This window comes from Budorcas taxicolor, chromosome 13 (assembly GCF_023091745.1).
Source record: "Budorcas taxicolor isolate Tak-1 chromosome 13, Takin1.1, whole genome shotgun sequence".
Taxonomy (NCBI): domain Eukaryota; kingdom Metazoa; phylum Chordata; class Mammalia; order Artiodactyla; family Bovidae; genus Budorcas; species Budorcas taxicolor.
Window position 1 is genome coordinate 27608588 of NC_068922.1, and position 13157 is coordinate 27621744.

Consider the following 13157-nt stretch of genomic DNA (forward strand, 5'->3'; position numbering starts at 1 on the left):
TAGATATCTTCCACAGTAGAACACTTGGACTGTAAATGAAGACATTGTAACCCATTGTTCAAGATTTATTAAAGATAAGCATAAATGATTTGCTCCAGGGGAAAACATTTAGCATCTGGCGACTGAATGATCTTCGTGACTTGACGCGATGTGTATCACTGTTCTTGTTTGGAGAGGTTCACAAAGAACTCTGGAAGACTGAGCAGGGTTCTGTCATAGGGCTGCTCAATGCAAACCCCATGAAGCCCAAGGATGGTTCAGAGGAGGTAAGACTGTTTCCATTGGTTTTTTGTGTGTGTGTGTGTGGTCTTTATAACTTAGCTGAGTTCTATCAAAAACCTTTATGCTGGTCTACCTCCAGGTAATAAGTCAAGCTTTTGTATTATTTTGACTCCATTTTACTGGCTTTTTGTTTGTCATTCATTTCTTACCTGTCAGTATTCTGAATTCAGACTATGCTAGAGTATTTTATGACAACTTATTTCATTATATTTTTTCAAATTCGTTCCAAGCTTCCTGGAATTTATTTTTCAGTTCTTGGGCTCAGGTTCCCTTCCATCGCCTATGAATATCCTTGATAGCATCATGAAGGAAGGGTTTATAGTTGAGGAGGGTTTGTTCCATTTGTTAGTACAATCATAGCTGCAACTTTACGAATTTTCATTTTTAAAGTAACTTTTCACAGTCTTAAGCAGCATTAGAATTTGGGTTACTACCTACTGATTCTCTAGTAAACTGCAAACCTAGGTACAGTTGTGAACACTAACAGTTTCTCCACAGATGTCAACAAGAGGCTACTGCTTCTGTTATAGACACATTGTATCAGGAGGAGTAAGAGACAAAGTTGTTGTATTCATTTCTTTCAGGAGAGAATACCAACAAATCTTCATTTATTGGTTTGGAAGGTGTTTGGCCACAAGTAACAAAAGCTTCACTACAGTTCTTTGTAATGGTAGACACTGAGGTTTTTGTTTTTCTTGGATAATAAAAAATCCAGGCATAGGCAGTGTAATAATGCCCTAACACCAGGGCTGGTGTCCATGAGTCTCTCAGATTTCCCTCTTGGTCACAAGATGGCTTGAAACCTTAGCCATCATATCTCCACTGAAGCCAGGAAGTCAGCCAGCCTCTTCCCTGCTTTTATAGAAAAGCAGAAGCTTTCCTGGCTACCTTCCCTGCAGACTACTACTTCAGTCTCATTGGCCAGAGTGGAGTCACATGACAGTCACTAGCTGCGAAGAGTGCTGGGAAAACTGGGAACCTGCTCCATCACTTAAGGCTGAGCGTTAGGATTCTGATAGTAAAGATGCAGGAGGGAACAGAGAACTAAATGTCTTCTTTCCCATTTCTACAACTGTTTTACAGAGCACTGGCTTCAAATCCCAGGGCACTGATGAGAAGGACAAAAAGCCTAACTCATGCCAACCGTTATTATATCCATTCTTGCTGGTGAGGGGCCATACCTTTGTTTGCTTTTAATTCCCACTACCTCTTTTTCTACAGATATGCTTATCTATTGATCATCCTCAAAAGGTCTTAATTATGGGGGAAGCTCTTGACCTGGGAACCTGTAAAGCAAAGAAAAAGAATGGAGAACCATGTACACAGATTGTGAATTTGGTAGGTTTAAGCTTTGTTGGGGTGGTTTTTGCTGAAGAAAGAAATTATTAAGAATAAATTTTAGGCACTTGACCTGTAATGACCTATTTGGAACTGAGTTTCCTACATAATAGGAAGAATCAAAGAGAGAAAGTAAAATGTGTGGTTAATAATGGCCAGTTTAAAAAGCTGAGGGCAGGGGAAGGATTTAACTTCTTAGGAAACTGATCTTTTATTACCAGCTGATCGGGAACTTTAAGAAAGACAGAATTTTAATTTGCCCTCAATTCTTTCTAGTGTTGAAGATCAAACACTAATGATGAAATACACTGCAACCTTATTTTAGCCAGTACATAACTGTATTCTACCTTTTATTAGAACTCTCTTTTTTGAAAAGTAAATAAACATTGTGCTGAGATAGAATGCACATACCAGACCATTCAGTTGTGAAGTGCACAATCTAGTGATTTTAATGTATTCACAGGGTTGTGCAATCATCTCCACCAGGTAATTTCAGAACATTTTCAGTCCCCTTCTAAAAACCCATACCCACTAACAGTAATTCTCTATTCCCCTTCTCCTCTAGTCCTGGCAACTACTCATCTACTTTCTGTCTATAGATTTGCCTATTCTAGACATTTCATACAGTGGAATTGCATAATGTACAGCCTTTTGTATCTAGCTTCTTTGGACTTGGAATAATGTTTTTAAAATTCATCTGTGCTATGCTCATGCTACAAAGCCTTTTATCAGCACTTGATTCGTTTTGGTATTTGAATGATACTCCATTGTATGGATAGACTACACTCAGTTTATCCATTGGTTGATAGATACTTAGGTGGTTTTCATATCTGGCTGTTATGGATAATGCTGCTGTCAACAAGCATATACAGGTTTTTATGTAGATATCCATTTCAGTTGCCTCAACTATATACCTGGAGTGGAATTGCTGGATCTATATTTAGGTTTTTGAGGAACCACCAAACTGGTTCCCCCAGGTGGCTTTTACAATCTCCCTAGCAGTATGTGAGGGTTCTAGTTTCTCTGACACTTTGTTACTGTCTGTCTTTGATTACAACCATCCAAGTAGATGTGAAGTGGTACTTCTTAGAGCTCTTTGAAAAGACTGGATAATAGGTTCTGGTTTCATCTCTTTTTATTTCACTCATTGCTGTCTAACAGATGAACTAGTGAGCAGGAAACAGGGAAGGAGACAGTTGGAAAGAGGTCTCAGGGGAAGTATACCTGTCAGATCACAAGAGCTGGACCATTAAACCTCCATTGTCAGCATCTCTTTAAGTTTCACCTAGTTCAACAATACTTAATAGTTTCTCTTTGCGCCTTTCACTATAAGGGTAGCATTTGTCTGAGAGTCAACCAGAGAAACAGAAAGGAAATTGATTTTGTTTTATTTTTTAACTTCTGTTGAGGTAAAATTCACATTGTGTATAGTTAACCATTTATGTCAGTAATACTTAGTGTATTCACTTTATTGTCCAACCACCAGCTCCAGGTTTCAAAATCTTTTCATCACCCCATTAAAAGACACCCCCTAGCAATTAAGTAACCATTTCCCTGATGACCTATAATCTGTTTTCTGTCTCTGTGGATATATGCCATAAAAGGAATCATACAACATGGGACCTTTGTGTCTAACTTCTTTCATTTGGCATAACATTTTGAAGCTTCATCCTAGAAACTGACTTTATTTCTGTTGTAGAAAGAGGACAACGGCAGTTTGAAAAGTGCCACTTTTTCTTGTACCCAAATAGTGTGTTCAGAATTTAGTCCCCTTAAATTTTTTCTCTTAATTTCTATTGAGTATAGTTGATTTATAGTGTTGTGTTAGTTTCTGGTATACAACAAAGTGAATTAGTTATGTATATACTTACACCTGCTCTTTCTTAGATTCCTTTCCCATATAGGCCATTACAGAGTACTGAATAGAGTTCCCTGTACTATAGAGTAGGTCCTTATTAGTTATGTATTTTATATATAATAGTGTGTGTGTATGAATCCCAATCTTCCAATTTATCACCCCCACACCACCCCCTTACCTAGAGGATGAACTTCTAAGTTGCTTCTTAGCTGTGGATAGAGAATGATCTCAGAAGTTAGCCGGGAGGGTTTTGCCCACAGAATAGCTCTCTGTGAGGCTGGGAGAAAGGAGTTGTAAAGGAGTTGTGTCCATTAACATTGTCCCCGGCCTATTGCCCTAATGTTGATATAGCTGCTCTTTCTCTTCACAGAATGACTGTGAGTACTGTCAGTATCACATCCAGGCCCAGTACAAGAGGCTTAGCGCCAGGCGAGCTGACTTGCAGTCCACCTTCTCTGGAGGCCGCATTCCAAAGAAATTTGCTCGCAAAGGCATCAGCCTGAAAGAACGGCTGTGTCAGGATGGTTTTTACTACGGAGGCGTTTCTTCAGCCTCATATGCAGCCTCAATGTAAGACATTCTCAGAGCTTCTTTGAGGGCTGGGGTCTTCATTTAAGAGTGAACCCAGGACTTCTCTGGTGGTTCAGTGGTTAGGACCCCATGCTTCCATTGCAGAGGGTGTGAGTTGCATCCCTGATTGGGGAAGTTATGCATGCTGTGCTGTGTGGCCAAAAAGGAAAAAACAAAAAGCCCAGTGGTTGTACATTTTTGTCCCAGTCCTAGAAGGTTTGTACAGGTTTTATCTTTTATAACAAGCTGCCTAAAACAATGGAGCAGAGGAGAAGAGACCCAAAACAAGGTTACTTCATTCCTGGGAAGAGAAGAAAACACACTTAGAAGGAGGAGAAACTGAGTCGGGCTCTCCTGATCTTTAACAGGGAGCCCACACTTCCTCTTTGGCTTCTAATGTGAATAGTCCAACTTGTCAGGACTGATTGGCCACTGAAAGTGTTCATCATAGTGTTGACATCCTTGAAATCATTTCCATTGTGAGTGTGAGGTTGTAGATCTTAGGGAACCCACAATGAATTTAGTGAATGAATATGCAGAGAAACCTCACAGGGAAGGGGGATACTGCTGAAGCTGGTACTCCTGGGGATCTCAGCCTCTCCCTAGAGTCCCTGAGTAGGTGACTGATGGCCTGTCACCTGACTCTATAAAATACATTTAAGGCAGGGATTTGGCTCAAGGGAGCTATAGTTGGTCCAAGAATAAAACAGATTTTGTCCTCAATCCAAGAGACATTGGGCTAGAGGACTCTCACCTCTATTTTGTAATATCAAGAACATTTTTAAGGTTTAAAATAATGTCTGTATTTTAGCAAATTGCAAAAGGCAGTGCACATAACATTATTTTTTTAAACATGTACAGTTTAGCCAAAAGAAGACAAAAACCATCTATAATCCCACCATCTAGATAACTGTTAGTTTTGGTATATATGGTTTTGGGGGGACATTTCCCGTAAGTATAAATCTTTAAGAGTATAAAATGAGGTCATAGTATGCCTATAATTTACAATGTTCTTCTTTCCCATAAAAATAATGAATTTTTCTTTGTGGAATATTCACTTAACGGCATTATTTTTAGTGGCTACAGTATTCTTTCACATGGCTCTGATAATTTAAATAATTCCCTATGGATAAACATTTATAGTATTTCTAACTTTGAACAATACAAAGCTTCCATTAATATCCTAAATTTTTGCATAGGTCTTAATGTTAATCCTAGACTTCTTGATAAGTCCTACTCTTGATCAAAGTGTTGACATATTTTTATTTTTTTGCCAATTTACTTTTCCAGAATGGCCTTCAAGCAAGTTTGTAGGTTGCCTGTGTTAGGTCTGTGACATAATGCACACACCAGTTAGGGTTAGGACCATGGTATTGACTACAGTCTACTTAAAAGGAGCTTTGAGAAACATTGACATTTTGTAACGACTACTTTTCTGCCTTCTTTACCTCAGAGCATTGACTTTCAGTGGTTTTCATTTTCCTTTTCAGTGCAGCTGCTGTTGCTCCTAAAAAGAAGATTCAAACCACTCTAACTAACCTGGTGGTTAAGGGCACAGACTTGATTCTTCAGGAAACTCAACAAAAACTAGGTAACTTTGTTTCTTTCTTCATCTTAAATTTGTAGGCTTCAGGATTGAAAACAGTTAGTTCCTAACTCTAAATTATACTGAGTGACATCACCTAAAGTAAAAGAACCAAGCTTCGTTGGCAGCATCTTAAGCAATAGCATATTAGCTGTGTCTTAGGTTTTTAAAACGTCTTGATATATCTGGGTCTAACTCTTAGTGTCTGGCACTAGAATCAGTATTGTCAACTTCTGTCTTTCACTAAAACAGGTACAGGTCAGAGAATGCCACCTCCGCTCTATCCTTGGGGCTCTGTTTATAACAGCAGTCAAAGTCTAGCATGGACCCTTTCCCGTAGTGTACAATCCAGAAATAGTGTGTAAAATGACCCCTCAGATAATGGTATTTTAATCATTTTTCAAAGTAAGATATTTGTCTTACCTTTGCAGTCCTACTAGTCTGATATTAGAGGTTAAGGATTCTCTTTTCTCTTGATATTCCATCTACTTCATTTTACAAATGAAAAAATTATGAAAGCAGAGTTTAAAAAGGAATAAGATACATGACAGAAAATAGACTGAATTTTGAATCCTCTGAACCTGATGTATATTTCAGGAATACCCCAGAAGAGCTTGTCTTGTTCTGAGGAATTCAGGGAATTGATGGTCCTGCCTACATCTGGAGCCAGAAACTTGAAACATCATTTAGCCAAAGCCAAGTCATCAGGTAGAGTCAGCCTGCACCTGCTCTAGCGTCCACACCTGAGACCCTGCCCCTCTCAGAACTTCCTCAGCCTGTGGCTTATGTTTTAGGGATCGTGGGGAGCCCGAAACCTGCTTTCCAGTCTATCTCAGCATCAGCCCTCTTGAAGCAACAGAAGCAGCATATGTTAGAGATACGGAAAAAGAAGTCAGAAGAAATACAGAAACGGTAGGAGTCACAGGTTTAATATTCCCCGTTTAGATTGCTCATCTCATGAATTCTGGGGCTGTCCTAATAGATTTCAGAAATGTAACTTCGGATTTGAGGTGATTGGCCACCTTTTCAGCTTTGAAAGTTTTTAAAAAATAATTTTAGCATAACTTTTAAAGTTACAAAGCGTTTAAAGGTAAGTATTTCTGACTGATGCTAGTGAATCCTGAGACCAGGTACTACACAGGCTGTAGTAATGAATGTCACTGTAGAAAAGAGAAAGTAATGACATGCAAAGACAGTTTTGTGAAAAAGGAAAGTAGACTGGCCAGTTTGCCACCTGTTTCTCAGTTTTGTCAGTTAGGTTTTTTAATTACAGGCTGAGCCAGTGCATGGCTTCTGCATTTGTTCAGGTCAGTGATAAAATTGAGACACTGAGAATAGTCATTTGAGAAGCAAAATCAAGTGGAAATGGGTATGGAAAGTAAATGAATCAAAGATTCTTGAACTCAAGTTATTCGAATGGTAGTAAAAGCTACGGTCTGCAGGTACCCAGTGTACACTGACCACCATGCTTTACACTGTACGCGTGTCACATTGGTCCTTATCATAATCTGTGAAGTGTTATCCTTGTTTTGTGACTAATGTAACTGAAGACCAGAGAGCTAGTAGATGTTGGAGCCAAGTTTAAACTCACACCTACCTGTTCTACTCCAGTGTTGAACCATTGCTGTCCCAGACCTGGGCTCTTGCAGGGTATGTGGTTCCATAGGGGGTAAAAGGCTATTATGAGTCAAGAACAGATGCTTTGGAAAAATAGGGGAACAGATTTGGCCTCAGGTGGATTAGTTTGAGGTCCTGGTAGGCTATCTATAGCAGTATTCATCAGGGGCCTACAGATGACATGAGTGTATATGTATATACATGGACATATGTGGACCTTGTGGGGAGTGGAAAGTACCTGTCAGTTTAATGGCATTACAGTTTAAAGTTTTTCAAAGTTTTCCTGGCCAAACATAACTTATCTTTGGACAGCATCTGGTAGGCAGTTTGTAGACTCAGCCTGGAACTTACAGGAGTGAGGATAATATGGTCGTGAAAAGAAGACTGGCTCAGGATTACCTGGTACTAGTCCTCAGCCTGTCACTTAATGGGCAGTGGGGTCTTGGGCCTCAGTTTCTTCATCTTACAATGAGAGGTTTGGACAAATGATTTCTGACCTTTGTTATTTTTACATGGCCCTTGAAGCCACATATGAAGGGATGGGGAGATTCAAGAAAGAGGAGATATCTTATACAACAAAAATTAACACAACATTGTAAAACTACTATACTAGAAAAATAAAATATCATCTTAAAATTTTTTAAAAAGCCCATATATAATCAGTGTGAATTATATTAATAGCACCCTTCTTTTATGATTTCCAAATGTATCGTGCATGTTACCTCATCCTAGTAGAATAAACAAAATACACAGATTCAGTGAGTTCCTGAAGCATCTCAGCTAACCAGAGGGCACAGCTCACCTTCAGGGCTGAAGATGCTCCATATACCGACCCCACTAGAAAGCCAATTGATAATCAGTTCTAAATTGGTGAAACAATTAGCATTTATTCAGTGAAAAGTCAGTTAACTGAAGAATTAGTGAGGTTAGTTTTGTTTTTACTATGCGCTAATCTGAATAACCAAGGATGGAAAATTATTTTACTGACGACTACTTATCAGCTGGTGGCCTGTCTGTGGTCTCCCAGTCTGTGTGTTTTGTGCTTGTGTGCGTAGTTTGTGACTGCCTTTTTCTTTATAAAGCTTTCTGCAAAGCTCCAGTGAAATCAAGAGCCCAGCTGTGCCATCCTCTTCTCAGCAGCCCCCTTGTCAGTCTCCACCAATGGGGGCTGAATTCCCCAAGATGAAAGGAACCCCAGCCACGCAGATGCCCAAGCTTGGAAGAGGCATCTCAGAAGGAGATGATGTCCTCTTTTTTGATGAGTCACCACCACCAAGACCAAAACTGAGTGCCTTAGCAGAAGCCAAAAAGGTAACTGGCATCTGTTTTCTTCACCACTTGGACTTGTATTCTGTGAGACATAGCTGGTGCTTCAAACTTAATATACCCGTAACCAGAAAGACAGTTACCTCATACCTATTTATTGATCATGATAATTAGAGTCAAAGGAATTTTAAATGATAATTGGTATCAACAGTGCCATTAATTTAATCCAAGAAAACTAGCCACTGTCTCTACATTATTTCTTGACAGGCTGCAGGAGATAACATGGAAGAAGTCTTACGTAGAAGCCCCGTCTGTAGACAGCTAGAAGCTAAATTGCTCTGATTGAAGTGGCAGTTGGGGGTGGTCAGAACCTCTCTTCCTGAGTCACGTTGCCTCCAACTTGAACCTGTCTTCTCTGTCCTAGTTAGCAGCTAGAATCACATGAAGAGCAAAGGCTAGCTGAAAGGCAAAGCCACACCTTCAGTAATAATAATAGCAATTACACACCTATGTTACTATTATTCTGTGTCTGATATTTGTGCATACGTGCTATTTACTGTGTATAAGTGCATGCTTGGCTTGCATTATCTCATTTTATTCTTACAACTACAACCCTAAAAGATATGGTTGTCATCTTCATTTTACAAATGTAGAAACTGAAGCTGAACAATTAAGTCAGGTTATAAACTAGTAAGTGGCAGACTTGGAATTCTTTTTTCTGTTCGAAACAAACTGAGATTTGGTTTGCTAACTTACAGACCTGTTTTCCCTTCTTTGAAGTTTTAATGATTGTGTTAATAATGCTAAGTAAAATGAAGATAGATATATTTTGCTAATGTATGTTTGAGAACTGCAAGCATTCACTGGTTAGTTCATTGGAAAGGGATACAGAGCTACAGATGCCTGTCTTATCGTTTAGATTTTTATCTCCCTCTCTTTTCTGTTTTCCTAGTTAGCTGCTGTAACCAAATTAAAGTCAAAAGGCCAGATTCTTACGAAAACAGACCCAAATAGCATTAAGAAGCTAAAGGAGCCCCAGGATGTCCTGGAAGTGAAGGAACGTGTAGAAAAGAACAGCACATTTTCTCCTCAAGGTACTCCAAATGGGAAGCTGTCCAGTGGGGAAAGACACTACTTACAGAGGAAACGTTCCAAAACATAATCAGCCTGAAGGCTGAAAGACTGAAAGTGAAAGTCGCTCAGTCATGTCTGACTCTCTGCGCCCCCATGGACTATACAGGCCATGGAATTCTCGAGGCCAAAATACTGGAGTGGGTAGCCTTTCCCTTCTTTAGGATATCTTCCCAATCCAGGGATTGAACCCAGGTCTCCCGCATTGCAGGCAGATTCTTTACCAGCTGAGCCACAAGGGAAGCCCAGTACTGGAGTGGGTAGCCTATTCCTTCAGCAGATCTTCCAACCCAGGAATTGAATCGGGGTCTCCCGCCTTGCAGGCAGATTCTTTACCAACTGAGCTATCAGGGAAGACCTCGACATCAAAAGTCATCATTTTTTTTCCACTTTTCCTCTATGGAGAGGACCTAAGTAGAATTTCTGCAGCTGGAACTGATTGTTTTTTATAATCACATTGAATTAAAATGAAATTATGTACAGTTTAAAATCTTGAGATTACTCATTGTATCTTTGCACCTATATATTAGTATAAAGATTTACTTTGCTTTAAAGGAGCAGACCTTATTTTAAATTGCCCTATTTTAATTTTTAAAACTGAAGCTGACAATTGTCACTTTAACCTCAATTTGTAGATAGGAATTTTGTTGTTGTTGTTACCTCTTTTCATAATTGGCCCTTATTTTAAGGTGAAAAAGAGATTTTAATTTAGTGATCAAACCTGCCATCCCCTCCCTCCATTCTAGTTTGTACTTCTCAGTTCACTTCTTCTAAGAGCCTCCCTTTGTTGGTACCAGGGGAGGTAAATTCAGTTTGAAGGGCCTTATGGCGGGAAACACAGAGCTGGGGGAAGCTGAGTTGGTGAGACACACTGACTCTCTGCAGTTCGTCTGTGACAGCTCACACTTTTTCATTCTGCTCTAGCTGAGGATGAATTGGAGCCTGCCAAGAAAAAAAGGAGAAAGCAACTTGCCTACCTGGAATCTGAGGAATTTCAGACAATTCTAAAAGCAAAATCGAGGCACACGGGAATCTTAAAAGAGGTAAGAAAGAGCCCAGAAGGTCACAGGTAACAGAGCTGTCCTCTGACTCGGGTGCTCTGTTATGGGACTCAGAATTTGTTCCTGTAACCTCAGCTGAAACATTAGTTGTATGTTGGTTTGTTTGAATTTATTTTGAAGAACAGGAATATTGCTAATAGATTTTAGCTTTGCCTTTGCTGCTTTGAAGAGTATCATTCAACATTATTTAAATTGACTTTGGTATTAAAGTGTTTCAGTCCATATTTTATAATAACTTAATATTGTATAAAAATATCAAGTTACTGTGTTGTACAAGATATCAAAGCACAGTTGTCCCTCCATAACCATAGGACTTGTCCGGTTGCACTTTAGGAACAGTCAGTGTATATTAAAACCATGCACGAGTGTCGTAGCTGCTACTGCTAAGTCACTTCAGTCGTGTCTGACTCTGTGCGACCCCATAGACGGCAGCCCTCCAGGCTCCCCCGTCCCTGGGATTCTCCAGGCAAGAACACTGGAGTGGGTTGCCATTTCCTTCTCCAATGCATGAAAGTGAAAAGTGAAAGTGAAGTCGCTCAGTTGTATCTGACTCTTAGCGACCCCATGGACTGCAGCCTACCAGGCTCCTCCATCCATGGGATTTTCCAGGTAAGAGTACTGGAGTGGGGTGCCATTGCCTTCTCCAAATGTCATAGGGTTGTATATAAATAAAGCTGTTAGGTTCAAAAGTTATAGTAGGTTTTCCATCAACATGGATGCCCTGTAGAACATTCAGAACAATCCTTTGATGTATAAAGTACTGTTTCATGCACTGCAAAAGGTGTAGTGTTTGTGGTCCCTGTCAGTAGCAGGGGTAGTGGTCACTGAGATAACAGAAAAAGTGTTACAGCAGATTTTTTAAATGTCCCTTATTTAGTGCCAGCATGCCAAATGATCTACCTTTCTTTTGGTTAATAAAGGACTAAGGAGACAATTAAATATTTTTCTACTGGACTCAAGACTTAGGAGAGAAGCTCAAGCAGACCCTGAAAGACTATAGAGCCAAGTTCCCTGGCACTTTATGCCTTGTTCAGCTGTGCTGACTTGAACTGTGACCACATTCTGTCATGAATAGCTCTCTGCCCTCATACCTACACATTGTTCCAGACAAGCAGGGATTGCTCCTTCCAAGTGCTTGGTCTGGGGAATAGAATCAAACAGATGGGGTTACCATCACTGAGGAGGCATCCAGTACCTCCCATAAACTAGTCTGTGTTGGAGCATTGGTAACAGAAACATTACCCTTCTGGGTCACACTTGAGCTCATGAGACTGCTAATCACGTCAGTAGTTTAAGTTTGTGTTTAGTGTCTTACACATCACCAGATGCTTTCATGCCTTCTATTTGGGGCTTCCATTAAGGGCTTATTTCTACTTACCATCTTTTGGGTTGCAGTTCACTGAGCCATGCGTTCATACAGTTAGCTTGTTTCTTCAGGTCTGATTTGATTATTATTAAACAACTGCCTGAGTCTGTATCAGATTTGGTTCAAGGTCTTCTGGGTGTCATGTCACTCCAGGCCGAGGCTGAGCTGCAGGAACGCTATTTTGAGCCTCTGGTGAAAAAAGAACAAATGGAAGAAAAGATGAGAAACACCCGGGAAGTAAAATGTCGAGTCGTGACATGCAAGACGGTGAGTGCAGGAGACGGCTCTCCCTATGGCCTATCTGTGGGCTCGGTGACCTTGCAGGGTGTGGAGACTCGGTGGGGTGTGGGGCCATGTTTTGTGACCGGAGTCCTGCCTGGGTTTAGGGTCATTTAATTAGGCAGGACCCCAGTGTTCTCTGCTCCTCAAGTTTTTTTGGTTTGTTTTTGGCTGTGCTGGGTCTTCATTGCTGCGTGGGCTCTTCTGTAGTTGCAGCCATTGGGAGCACTGCTGTCTAGTTAGAGTTTGGCTTCTCATTACAGTGGCTTCTCTTGTTGCGGAACACAGGCTCTAGGGAGCACGGGACCCAGTCATTGCGGCTTGTGGGCTCCAGAGCACGGGCTCAGGAGTTGTGGCACATGGACTCAGTGTCTCTGTGGCATGTGGGACCTTCCTGGCCCAGGGATTGTACCCAGCTCTTGCAGGTAGATTCTTTACACTGAGCCACCAGGGAAGCCACCCTTCTCAATTTTTAACATGTCCTCAATCCTTAGTTTCCAGTCCCTGGGGCCTTAATTGAAAAATTTGACTTGGCATCAAATGTGATCAACTACTTTTATTCCCTTCTGCTCAGGGCCTAACGTATATGTCCCCCAGAAAAGTTCTTTCTGTACATGTTTCCTGGCATTACCATTCCTTTTGAATATACCTGCATGACTAATCAGCATTGTGAGCGTGTGTAAGAGGAAGAAGAGGCTTAGCTTACAAGTACAACTTTCTCTGACTTTATTTTTAAAACCTTAGATTCTCCTTTATATTTGGGGGGCAGGGGCAGCACTGAACCAACTACTCCTTTGAAAAAGT

General features: G+C 40.5%; 1 protein-coding gene across 1 annotated transcript in view; it reads left to right on the forward strand.

The window, feature by feature from the left end:
• MCM10 (minichromosome maintenance 10 replication initiation factor) overlaps positions 1–13157 on the forward strand; it is a 30067-nt gene that overhangs the window by 12965 nt on the left and 3945 nt on the right. The window contains exons 8-17 of the mRNA XM_052651006.1: positions 99–266; positions 1504–1620; positions 3849–4048; positions 5539–5639; positions 6231–6341; positions 6428–6545; positions 8333–8561; positions 9469–9610; positions 10572–10690; positions 12228–12341. Coding sequence (XP_052506966.1) covers positions 99–266; positions 1504–1620; positions 3849–4048; positions 5539–5639; positions 6231–6341; positions 6428–6545; positions 8333–8561; positions 9469–9610; positions 10572–10690; positions 12228–12341 — 1419 coding nt within the window. The remainder of the gene's footprint in view (positions 1–98; positions 267–1503; positions 1621–3848; positions 4049–5538; positions 5640–6230; positions 6342–6427; positions 6546–8332; positions 8562–9468; positions 9611–10571; positions 10691–12227; positions 12342–13157) is intronic.